Genomic DNA, 12,885 nt, shown 5'->3' on the forward strand with positions numbered 1-12,885 from the left:
CGAACCAGGAAAAGAAAACTTGGCTGACCCCGTCTCTCGGTTGACCCAAGGATTAACGGATTGCAGCACTGGCACAGACGTAATAAAATGGTTGGCCGATGAAATCAAACCATCCGTTCTGTTTATCGCTGAACTTGAAAAGGCAACGATAGACGACGAGGACTTACAGATAGTCAAAGAAGCGATATATTCGGGGATTTGGGATGACGTTCCAATAGAATTCAGGACATCAACAGTAAAAAATGATTTAACACTGTATGGAGAACTGATACTACGAGGAAATTATTATTCCTAAGCAATTGAGGGAAAAAGTAGTGCATTTGGCGCACTTGGAACATCAAGGAGGAATATCTATGAAAGCGTTATTGCGATCCAAGGTATGGTTCCCACTCATGGATAAACTCGTGGACACGACCATACAGAACTGTAAGCCGTGTAAAATGACGACTCTCCCTGATAAACCAAATCCTATGAACCGTCGGTTGCCGACGGCAAGATCTAGCCATCGATTTCAAAGAAGCCCTTCCTGGAGAGTTATCCCTGTTGGTTGTTGTGTGTTATACATCCAGGTTTATTCAGATTGAGCCAATGAAGCCAGCGACAACACAGAAGGTTATTGGAACGCTTTTGAAGTTGTTCAGTTCTTTTGGGATCCCGCGATCTATCACATCGGATAATGGACCGCAGTTCAGAGCAGTAGAGTTCAAAAATTTTTGTTTGAGCTACGGTATACACCTTAATCTTTCTACGCCATATTGGCCTGAACAAAATGGGGCGGTAGAAAGACAGATGCGAAACATCGGTAAACGTATTAAAATCAGCATTATTCAGGGAACAGATTGGAAGACTGATCTTTATGAATATTTGACGCTATATCACTCGACACCCCAAGAGACAACAGGTGTATCTCCGGGAAAAATGATGTTCGGGAGAGATATTAAGAACAGTATTCCATCAATCCACGATCCACTAAGCCTGAAGTGGGAAGCTGCCAGAGATAGAGACATGATTAAGAAAGAGCAGAATAAATTACGAGCCGACAATTCCCGACAAGCAAAGCCACATAATTTGGAGAGAGGAGACATAGTATTGATGAAAAATTACAAATCTGGGTCATATCAGCCTAATTTCGGGCAGGAGGAATTTGAAGTGACAGGAATTAAAAGATCCGAGGTTACAGTGCGGTCACAGGAAACCGGTAATACATATAAACGTAACAGTTCACACCTGAAGAAGCTGGTAGATAAGGAATCTGTGGTGACAAACCGAGACATTAACAGAGATGTGGACATTATTCCAATGAAGAATACTCTGACCGCTGCCGAAGATAGTGATCCTAAGGAATGGCTGCCGAAGCGGGTTCGTAGACCACCATCTAAGTGGGATGATTTTGTCATTTAGAAAAGTGTATAACAGTTAAATAAAATGTTGAAACCTATAAAAACATATGAACTATTTCACTAAAAAATGGGAGGAATGTATGTGTATTGAATGTGGCGTAATGAAGCATGTGATGATATCTGTGATAGCTGGGTAAACCTAAAGGCCAGTCGTATGAGTTGAGTCAGTTGGAGATAAGCAGCACATCAGGACGGATGTACAACGGTGCGGATACTTGATCGCGAGAGGTATCAATTCGGCTGGTACATGGAGGAATTTCGGAGGAATTCTTGGAGTAATCTTCTGAGGAATTGCTAAAAGAACTTTCGGAGAAATTGCTGGTAGAACTTCCGGATAAATTGCTGGAGGAACTTCCGGAGGAATTCTTGGTATAACTTATGCAAGAATTCCTGGTGGAACTTTCGGAAGAATTCATGAAGATACTTCCTGGAGGAACTACCGGAAGACTTCCTGGAGGAACTATCGGAAGTACTTCCGGAGTAATTCTTGGAGGAACTTCCGGAGGAACTCCCGAAAAATTTGTGGAGGAACATCCGGAGGAATTTCTCTCGGAGGAGTTCTTGGAGGAACTTATGGAGGAAAACCTACAGGAACTTATGAAGGAATTTCTAAAGGAATTGCTGGAGGAACTTCCGGATAAATTTTTGGAAGAACTTCCATCCTTGATCCGCCGACAAAGTGATATTCCAGATCATCTTCCGTCGTCTGTCACCATGACCACTTAACAACGGACCAGATCTTTACTGTACGGAAAATCATTTAAAAAAATCCGTAAATACCAGGTCCCAACTCACGATCTGTTTATCAATTTCAACGCAATATATGACAGTATAGACCGCGTAATGGAAAATTATGGACGAGAACAGCTTTCCTGGAAAGCTTACCAGAATGATGAAAGTAACGGTGTGCAAAACTGTGTGGAGATTGCGGATGAATACTCCAGTTTGTTCATATCCCGCAGGAGACTAAGACAAGTTGATGGACTTTCATGCCTGTTGCTCAACGTTGCGATAGAAGGTGTCATGCGGAAAGCCGGGTGTCACGATTTTCAACAGATCCAGTCAATTTGTTTGTTTCGCGGATGACGTGGAACTTGTCGGCCGAACATTTGCAAAGGTGACAGAAATGTACACCCACCTGAAACGTGAAGCAACAAATGGACCGGTGGAGAATCGAAGACAAAGTACATGCTAGTGAGCGGAGCCGAGCGCAACAGGGTCCGCCTGGGAAGCAGTATTACGATAGATGATGATACCTTTGAGGTGATCGACGAATTGTCTACCTTGGATAATTGCTAACGGCTGATAATAATGTTAGCCGTGAAATACGAAGGCGCATCATCTGTGGAAGTCGGGTCTGCACCAAATGTGTCATGTACAAAACGCTCATAAGACCGGTAGTCCTCTACGGATATGAAACTTGGACCATGCTCGAGGAGAACTTGCAAGCACTCGGAGTATTCGAGAGACGGATACTTAGAACCATCTTTGGTGGTCTGCAAGAGGACGGTGGTTTGTGGCAAAGGATGAATTACTAGTTCGCCAACACTACGGCGAACCCGGTATACAGAAAGTAGTTAACGCTGGAAAGGAACGATAGCCAGGGCATGTTGCAAGAATGCCGGACAGCAACCCCGCAAATATAGTGCTCGCTGACGACCCGGTAGGTACAAGAAGGCGTGGAACGCAGCGGGCGAGATGGGCTGACCTGGTAAAGAACTACTTGGCGAGCGTAGGGCGCAATCGAGGATGGAGAGATGTGGTCTCGAACTGTGTATTGTGGCGTCAAATTGTGTTATCTGTTTAGATATAAGCTAAATAAATAAAAAAAAAATAAATGAAATAATTCAGAAAAATATATTAAGCTCTTTTAGTGGAATGTATTAAACCGTCTAAGACGAATTAAGTACTGTCCATTTAATTCCACTAGTTAATTTTCGTTATCTTTGCAGATACGTATTTCGACCACAACTGTGTGGTCGTCTTCAGTGTCTTGTACTCGTCTTGTAAGTCGAGTCGAGTACAAGACACTGAAGACGACCACAGTTGTGGTCGAAATACGTATCTGCAAAGATAACGAAAATTAACTAGTGGAATTAAATGGACAGTACTTAATTCGTCTTAGACGATGAAATAATTGCTAGAACATGGTTTTCCGGCAAAGCTTATTAGAATCATTAGTAAACACTTCCTACATGTGATAATGAGGTTGGCCGCGAGGTAAAAGACGTGTTGCGGCTACAAATAGAACTTCCTACGGTTTGCGTAGTCAGCTAATGTCGCGCAGCTTACAGACACAGACAAAACTAGCTCTGTGACAGGTCTAACTTACTTGAAGTTATTACTGTCTGAAATTCGATTTGTGCAATTGCACAACATGTGAAAGATTTAGTTCGAAAAATGTATTGGAGGGAACCCACTTCCTTCGGTGGGGTTTGATCCCATGCAACCAGTACGCTAGACAGGTGATTTCCTTACCAAACATAACTATATACTCATCCTACTCGGTTGGCATTGCACAAAACAATACGTGTAAAAGAGTTGGTTTTAAAAATAGGTTGCGAGAGCTCGGCTATGTGCCTGGTGTTGATAGTTTGATTTCATCAGTAGCCTCCTTAGCTGCGGACGACGACGGAGGGGCTTCATGACATGTCATTCAGAATGGCTGCCTTGCGGCTTACCAACACAGTCAAACAATCAACCACCCCACCCACCCCGATATGCACAGACAAATTTAATTCATATATTGCCTACATACCTGACCATCTTCTTACTAAAAAAGTAAATCTGGAATGGGACTACTACTTCTAAGTTCAATCTATGCGGCGATATGATGATATTACCACATAGCGCTAATTTAGGGAAGATATATAAGCAAGAGAACAAAGTGAAAAAAATCCCCCCAGTAACGCACTATGCCAACGACGTCGCCGGCTTCAACAATCTGCACGTCGTCGGTAGCGTCGTATGCAAGCAATCATTGATCAGCAGCAGACAGTGATGTCGATATGAACTATTGTGAAATCATAGCGGAAACATGTAAAATATCGATTTAATAGGCAAACCACCTGTCTAGCGTATTGGTTTCGTGGGATCAAATCCCACCGAAGGAAGTGGTTGCCCTCAGATACATTTTTCGAACTAAATTTTTCACATCACATGTTGTGCAATTGCACAAATCGAGTTTCAGACATAGTATACTATATTATAATTATATATTATATTATAATTATTATAATAACTTCAAGTAAGTTTGACCTGAGTCATTAGACAGCACAGGACAGCACTATTGTCGGATAGTGCATTGTTCGCTAGAAGTAGCGAAAATGTAAACGAGCCAATAGCGTCAAAATATTTTTGGTCATAAAATAAGATTCTTGTTCAATCAATAAATTAAACTAGACATAGAAAACAGGAAAACATGAACCTCTTCTCAATTCAGCCGTAATCACAAGCGTTATCAAGTTGCTCGTCAATATTGTTTAAAAACAACTTTTCATGCAATGCAATCAAAATCCATCAGAAGGCCCCTCGGTTTCAAAACATACTCACCAACACAATCGCGATACGCTCAGTGCAACACCACTACAATCTGTTGTCGCAATTTCACACTCTCGAAGAAAATCCAAACACAATACTATCGCCGTCTCTCTTCTGTTCACACAAATCACTGATACCGTTTCTTCTAATATTGCTGTTCTTTTCATTCCCGTTGTTTATCCCCTTCTACACCCGCTCATGATCAAAAAACATGAAACATAGGGAAAAAAAACTCCACTCCCGAGAAAATTTTCATACACCGTTCCACATTTCACGCCGGAAAAACATCGAAAATCGGCGGATCCATCCCGCCGGGTTGAAGAAATCCGTTCCGGAAGGCACTATGGTTCGCGATTCGCGACAAAAATCGACCTTTTGGCGACAGCAAGCACTCCAATTTTCGGAACGAATCAGACATCGACGGAAAACACGACCGACTTCTTTCGAGATTTTTGTTCGCGGATGATGATGATGGTTCGTTCGAAGGCGATGATGGTTTTCTTGGAAAAAATCTGCACTGACTTGTGTCGTCTCGTTTTCGCGAAAGGTAATTATATATTATTATGATTTTTTGTCTCTTTCTCCCGAATGCGGAGTTAATAGTGATGATGACAGAACACTGATGAAAACCCACTGGGCATTTGAATTAAATCAGGGTCGAATTCAAGGAAAATATGTCAGTAGCAATATTTTATTAAAAATTTTATGGACTTTCAAATGGACATAATAATTGATTATAATCTTGGGTTTTATAACGCAGAAGTTTAATAATCTGCAAAGCATATCATAAGTGAGTATGTTCTGTCCGATCTAAGGAAATTTTCTTTAATACCACAACCATACCATACCAAACACCAATTTCTTCATAACTCGAGAATTATTCAAGCAAATGGAACCAAATCTGTCATGTGGATGTTTTGGAAAGGAAGATATGTTTCTGTGGTGGTTCAAAACCCTTCCCCTTCTGGAAAGTGGGGCTCCCATACAAATGAAACAGAAATTTCTGCATAATTCGAGAACTAATCAGAGAATAAATTAATTTTAGGCGAAACGAAGTTCGTCGAGTCTGCTAGTCACGAATAAATTTGTCACAACGGTCACAACCCGCATGTTTGCCTACTGCAGGACAACGTTTGCCGAGTCAACTAGTGCATTATAAATTCTAATGGAAAGATGAGTTTGAACATTCCCAGTTGTGAAATGTAATGCATGAAAAGAGTCATGGAAGTGCCAAATAGTTTGGCATTTACAATGTTTGCGGATTCAACACCAACTGCGTTGCAATCCTTAAATTCGGCATTTTCTTTCTAATCCAGAAATAAGTTTCGTTAGAATACGTTTCAATCCATTTTAATGCCTAACATATATTCCTCGTCTCCTCAGCTTAGCCAAATTTGCTCCTCAAACCTACTTCTCTTCCAGTTTCTTCACAATCTTCCGTCCGACCCAATCGTACTGGCCGGCTTCGCCATCGCAATCGGTGTCGCTGCTTTCCTCGGAGTCGGTCGATTCTCGATAGGAACCCAATCCCGGAAGAATCCCGATGACCTGCATAGCGCCACTCTTTAGTTTTTTGCTGCTAGAGGTGCAATCAGCGGGTTTCACCATTTTAGCATTGCCAACACTGGACGTTGATCCTACCGAGGGACCACTGGTAGCATCATTTTTGTTCCCATTCGTTGCAGGCGAAGTCGAGTTTGTTTCGGCTTGAGAGGTGGCACTCTCTTCCTCCCGTTTTCTCTTTGGGATGACAACGCCAGCAAGAATTTTCTTCTGAGACAACCGATTGGACACAATGGGCGCCTTGGCAGGCTTTGGTTGCGATATATGTTGTTTGATTTGCTGGAATAAGTAACAGAATTTTAACACTACTAGATTGTCTTTAAGCCTTTCATAATGTCTTACTTCGTCCATTCGCTTTTCCTGTAGCGAAGCCACTTGCTGTCGAAACTCGCTCATCTCCTTTGCTTCTTCAATTTGTGCCTTCCGTTCGGCGTTCATCTTGTTCTTGTCGACTAAATCAAGGAATTCTACTTCATCGTCATCTAATCCTTTGATCATATTCTCTATAATGAAGTTGAACAATAAATTATTGACCAAAATCAAATAAAAATTGTGCAATAGCAAATTCTTACTAAGCTTGTGGGCCTCCTCATACTCAAGATCCTTCTTTTGTTTCTGTTCCTGGAGCCGATCGTAAAGCGATCGAGAATCGTATTCTTCTTCCGGTGCCTCTGTAATTCCGAAGTGATGAAAATTTCACAAAATAAAGCTGGTGGTTGGAAGTCATACCTATTGGCTGGTCTGCGGTGCGAACCTTTTCCCATTCCTCTTGCCGTATGCGTCTTGCTTCCGCTAGTTCCGTTTCGGTGACGAATCCGCTGCTCATTGTGCTGTAGTGGCCGTAGTCAGTTTTCATGTGTAAGAAAATGCTGCCATATGTATACACTCGAGATTTGATTTGCTTACCTTCAAAATAATAAGCGGTAATGTGAGGACCAAATCTATATGATCAATATTGAATTTGACGCAAAATCTAGTAAAAATTACAAAAAAAATGCAGATTATTTTTCAGTTTTCAACTTTTGATGGACCAAAACAATGTTCAAGTGTTTTGGTTTGGTCACTGACGCTTTTAAAGCTTTTGAAGACGTTTCTCTTTCACCAAGCGTTACATGGTCAGGGGTGCCAGACAAACAGATTTGACAATACTTCAAAAAGTTCGAAGCGAATCCTTCGACGATTTTAAAGCGAATCCTTTGTGCGAATTCCAGAGAAAATCCTTTGAAGATTCTGAAGCAAATATCCTTCGTACACTCAAATTATATCATTGATAAAATGTATGTGCAGAACTCGCATAGAAATGAAAAACTCGACTGCTTTTCTAATTTATGTGCGCCTAATACTAAATAAATGCGCTTTATGAAAAATATTCGACTTTCTATTACATTGTGATAATTTCCGAAATGTATTATATTTGTCGCACATAAAATGTAAAACAACGAATTTACCCCTAGAATGTGATAGAAAAATAAAATAAAAAACTGAATTGGGGAGATGTACTTCGGAACTAAAGATACTTAGAATATTAGAGGAAAAAATGGTTTGGAACTCATTTTTACGATAACCCAGTGCGTATACTGAAACTCGACTAAGTCGAGTCAAGTACAAGACACTGAAGACGACCACACAGTTGTGGTCGAAATACGTATCTGCAAAGATAACGAAAATTAACTGGTGGAATTAAATGGACAGTACTTAATTCGTCTTAGACGGTTTAATACATTCCACTAAACGAGCTTAATATATTTTTCTGATTCCTTTTCTGTTTGGCAATATTTCCTTTCGTGTGATGCGAGACTTTTTGATGCACAATATACAGGTCGAGAAGCACCATTTTTCACTTGCAACAAGATGGCCCCAACTCCGACCGGACTAGCATCCGTGACTAAGAGAGTTTTGTCCGTAGGATCGTAAAACCCCAAAGATCCAACTTTACCCAGTATTGCCTTGATTGCGTTTAGTTCGTCATTGTGTACTTGTTGCCAAGCAAATTGGGTATCTTTGATCATAAGCTTTCGGATGTTTGCTGTCAAAGTGGACAGATTAGGTATAAATTTACCAACAAAGTTGATCATACCCATAAGAGATTTTAGTTCTGTCAAGTTGTTGGGAGGTCGCAAATCTAATATTGCTTGTACTTTATCGTCAGTTGGTCTTATTCCCTCGGTCGATAGTATATGACCTAGAAACGTCAATTCGCCTACGCCAAACAATGATTTTTCATTATTGATCTTCAAGTTCAAGTCATTAAGTCGTTTTAAAACTTCTTGTAACGTTCGATCATGTTCTTCGTCTGTCTCTCCGTGAATAAGAAAATCGTCCATGAATATAACCAACCCTTTAATGCCTCGAAACAAGTTTTCCATAGCTCTTTGGAATAATTCAGGAGCTGACTTAATTCCAAACATAAGTCGACGGAATCTGTAAATTCCACTCCTTGACGTAAAGTCGTTATCTGCCGACTACGAGGTTCTAATTCGAAATGATAATAGGCTGATTCTAAATCAATCTTGGAAAGTTTAGAAACCTTGTGAATTGAAGCAATGGCCGCATCAATATTTGGCATAGGGTAGTTCTCTCTCAGCACAGCACGATTGGCTTCTCGCATATCGACACAAAGTCTAATTTTCCCGTTACTTTTTCGAATTGGAACTAATGGGGAAACCCATGTCAGCGGACCGTCCATTCGTTCAATTATACCCCTTTCTTCAATGGCTCCCAGACCAGCTTCCTCGATTCTGTTCACATTGTATCCAATCTTGAGAACTCCGAGCGCAAATGCCGTCGACTTACTCAACAGATCAGTTTGTCCTCCGGGCGCTACAAGAAAATGGGCCCATACTCCGTTTTCATCTTGTGGTGTCTTGATCTCTGCTTCAAATGCAATAGAAAAACAAATTTTCTCCGTTGACGCAAATGCTTCGAACTGAGGGTTGAAGTCAGTCGCATCTCTCTCGTTCAAAAACTGTGCCCCAGATTTCTTGAGCCGCTTGTATGTAGACTCTTGCATGATATTAGCTGGCGATCCGGAATCCACAACCATGTTAGTAGACACACCCCCGACATAGAAAGTTAAGATCTCGGATACGTCGTCCTTGGTTTCTGAGGTTACAAGAAAAATTCCTTTTTCCAGTACCTCCTCCGATTTCCCATCCAGAACTGCGTGAACTTTACGTTTGGGATTCGTATATTCTCGTGGCTCCGTCGACTTCCTTTTATTACAGCAGATTTTGAAGTGGCCTTTAGTTCCGCAGTTGTGACATTTTGCATCTTTTGCGGCACATTTGTGAATGTCCTTTGCGATGTGACCATATCGGCCACAATTATAACATTTTCTTGCATTGCTCGAGCAAGGCTTGGTAGATGTGGAAGGCATTTGTCGATCAGCAACTCTCTGAACCAACGAGGTTCCTTCCAGTCCGGATGGCAAAGGATTGCTGTACTGTTTCGCTTGTTTCTGCACGTTTTCGATAGTTCGACCTATCATAAGTGCTTCGGAAAAGTCTTTCTCCTCCGTCAATAACTTCTTTCTAAGTTCAAGCGAGTTGCACCCTTCGATGATTTGGTCGACTATCATATCGTCCACGTCCGAAAACTTGCAACGATTTGCCTGTTCTTTCAGCTTGAAAACGAAATCCTCAAAACTTTCCCCTACTTCCTGTTTCAGAGCTCGAAATAAATGCCTCTCGAAACGCTTGTTCAACTGTGGTGCAAAGTATTTCTCTAACGATAGGGCCGCTGACTCATATTTAAGTATTATCACGTCCGAACCCTCTTCTGTTGTTGGGACACCAACATGAAGTTTTTCGATTTTATCATAGTATGTTTGTAGTTCAATACCACCTAACACAAGCAACAAATTGTATTTCTCGTCATCGTCTTCTATGCCGTTCGCCACCATAAAACGTTCAAATGCTTTACGCCATTTCAACCAATCATTTCTTGGATCCGATCCGGTTTTGAACGCCGGCAGAGCAGCCGCATCTGTTTTTTTGTTTTTCACGAAGAGAGAAAAATGTATGAAAAGTGGTTAGCTTACTAACAAACTTCTGATAGATGGTACGAAACTAGACAATCCACCCACGCATAGTAAACCTAAATTAAAAAAAAAAATCATTTCGTTTCACACGAAGGCACGGTTCAAGATGTTTTCAGTAATATTCCTAATTACATATAACCTACACTCATACACCGAATTTGATCTCGTATATGTCGCGCATCGATATCTACAACACACGAATGTGTTCCTTACACGAAGAGAGCGTACACAATCAACATCGTGCAGTATGTAGCCTAGCACGAAGCAACAGCCTTTGTTTCACGCTGACAATGGTTCTGTTGTACGAAACAACGGCTTATCAACATCACGAAGAAACTCTTTTTCTTTCTCTTTCCTTTAGTGACACGACCACCACCACACCAATGCATGTTCATCTCATGAGTACGAAGCTCTTCCATAGCACGTAGCAACAGCTTTTGTTTCACGCTAATAATAGTTCTGTTGTACGTAACAACGACTTATTAACATCACGAAGAAACTCTTAGTGACACGATCACCACCCCACCAATGCATGTTCAACTCCTTGAGTACAGAAACTCTTCCATAGCATTCGAACGATGCAACAATAAAACATACATAAGTACTCCACTAACACGCAGCGAGGCACGTAGCTCAACTCATTTCACCACAACACTTGAATGTAGAACTTTTTTTTTTTTTTCTCTTCGTTCTCTATGCGGTTTGTTCGGGTAATGTTGCTCCAGAGAAAAAAAAATGGCGGCACTTATAGTTTCATCCCTAATTTTCGAGCACACTTCCTCTGATGTCAACCATTTTGTTTTTTTTTTTTCAGACTACTAAATTTCAAACTCCGCACTTTTTGCATGTCATAAAAATATTCTTTCGAAAACGCTATCGCCTTTTTTTATATCGTTTCGCTCTTGATACTCACCGATTTTGATCCTCGTCGCCATTTGTATCGACTGTCTTTCCGCACCGGCCGAACTTATCACTGCGTATCACTAAACTCTGTGGGACAACCTTCTCCGGTAGGCGCTACATCTCGACTGACCCCGTGTTAAACCATGGTTCGGTATATATCGTCCAGCACTTACCGTTCACTGAAACCAACACATGTGTAACCCGAATATACCGCTTATGTTGTCACTAACATATAGATAACCGATACACAGGGGGAATCCTTCCGGGATTCCAGGGGGAATCCTTCCGGGATTCCAGGGGGAATCCTTCCGGGATTCCAGGGGGAATCCTTCCGGGATTCCAGGGGGAATCCTTCCGGGATTCCAGGGGGAATCCTTCCGGGATTCCAGGGGGAATCCTTCCGGGATTCCAGGGGGAATCCTTCCGGGATTCCAGGGGGAATCCTTCCGATTCCAGGGGAATCCTTCCGGGCTTCCCGGGGAATCCTTCCGATTCCAGGGAATCCTTCCGGGATTCAGGGGAATTCTTCCGGGATTCAAGGGGAATCCTTCCGATTCCAGGGGAATCCTTCCGATTCCAGGGAATCCTTCCGGGATTCCAGGGAATCCTTCCGATTCCAGGGGAATCCTTCCGATTCCAGGGGAATCCTTCCGATTCCAGGGAATCCTTCCGGGATTCCAGGGGAATCCTTCCGGGATTCAGGGGAATCCTTCCGGATTCCAGGGGAATCCTTCCGGGATTCAGGGAATCCTTCCGGGATTCCAGGGGAATCCTTCCGGGATTCCAGGGAATCCTTCCGGGATTCAGGGGAATCCTTCCGGGATTCGAGGGAATCCTTCCGGGATTCCAGGGAATCCTTCCGATTCCAGGGGAATCCTTCCGGGATTCCAGGGAATCCTTCCGGGATTCCAGGGAATCCTTCCGGGATTCAGGGGAATCCTTCCGGGATTCAGGGGAATCCTTCCGGGATTCCAGGGGAATCCTTCCGGGATTCAGGGAATCCTTCCGGGATTCCAGGGGAATCCTTCCGGGATTCCAGGGGAATCCTTCCGGGATTCAGGGAATCCTTCCGATTCCAAGGGGAATCCTTCCGGGATTCCAGGGGGAATCCTTCCGGGATTCCAGGGGGAATCCTTCCGGGATTCCAGGGGGAATCCTTCCGGGATTCCAGAGGGAATCCTTCCGGGATTCCAGAGGGAATCCTTCCGGGATTCCAGGGGGAATCCTTCCGGGATTCCAGGGGGAATCCTTCCGGGATTCCAGGGGGAATCCTTCCGGGATTCCAGGGGGAATCCTTCCGGGATTCCAGGGGGAATCCTTCCGGGATTCCAGGGGGAATCCTTCCGGGATTCCAGGGGGAATCCTTCCGGGATTCCAGGGGGAATCCTTCCGGGATTCCAGGGGGAATCCTTCCGGGATTCCAGGGGGAATCCTTCCGGG

At 42.7% G+C, this 12,885-nt stretch overlaps 2 protein-coding genes across 7 annotated transcripts in view; both read right to left on the reverse strand.

The window, feature by feature from the left end:
* LOC134225187 (rho guanine nucleotide exchange factor 11) overlaps positions 1–5,389 on the reverse strand; it is a 421,082-nt gene extending 415,693 nt beyond the window's left edge. For 4 of the 6 annotated variants that reach the window (XM_062705052.1, XM_062705057.1, XM_062705055.1 and 1 more), the window contains exon 1: positions 4,953–5,389. The gene's annotated coding sequence lies outside the window, so the exon portion shown is untranslated. The remainder of the gene's footprint in view (positions 1–4,952) is intronic. The other 2 variants (XM_062705053.1, XM_062705054.1) reach the window with 2 other exon arrangements.
* An 885-nt stretch (positions 5,390–6,274) lies between these two features.
* Positions 6,275–7,576, reverse strand: LOC134220682 (PSME3-interacting protein). The gene is made up of 5 exons (XM_062699787.1): positions 7,410–7,576; positions 7,233–7,335; positions 7,076–7,174; positions 6,846–7,006; positions 6,275–6,782 (listed from the first exon to the last, which is right to left on the reverse strand). The coding sequence occupies exons 2-5, from the start codon at positions 7,327–7,329 to the stop codon at positions 6,348–6,350; spliced, it is 792 nt and encodes a 263-aa protein (XP_062555771.1). The 5' UTR covers positions 7,330–7,335; positions 7,410–7,576; the 3' UTR covers positions 6,275–6,347.
* Positions 7,577–12,885: the final 5,309 nt, after the last annotated feature.

Source organism: Armigeres subalbatus, chromosome 3 (assembly GCF_024139115.2).
Source record: "Armigeres subalbatus isolate Guangzhou_Male chromosome 3, GZ_Asu_2, whole genome shotgun sequence".
Classification (NCBI taxonomy): Eukaryota; Metazoa; Arthropoda; class Insecta; order Diptera; family Culicidae; genus Armigeres; species Armigeres subalbatus.

Bases quoted from the DNA above. Each gene is read 5' to 3' on its own strand.
- LOC134220682 (XM_062699787.1), bottom strand. From the start codon at position 7,329: ATGAGCAGCGGATTCGTCACCGAAACGGAACTAGCGGAAGCAAGACGC. The intron at 7,175-7,232 runs GTATGACTTCCA...TCGGAATTACAG, and splicing joins CACCGCAGACCAGCCAATAG to AGGCACCGGAAGAAGAATAC. The intron at 7,007-7,075 runs GTAAGAATTTGC...ACTTCATTATAG, and splicing joins TGAGGAGGCCCACAAGCTTA to AGAATATGATCAAAGGATTA.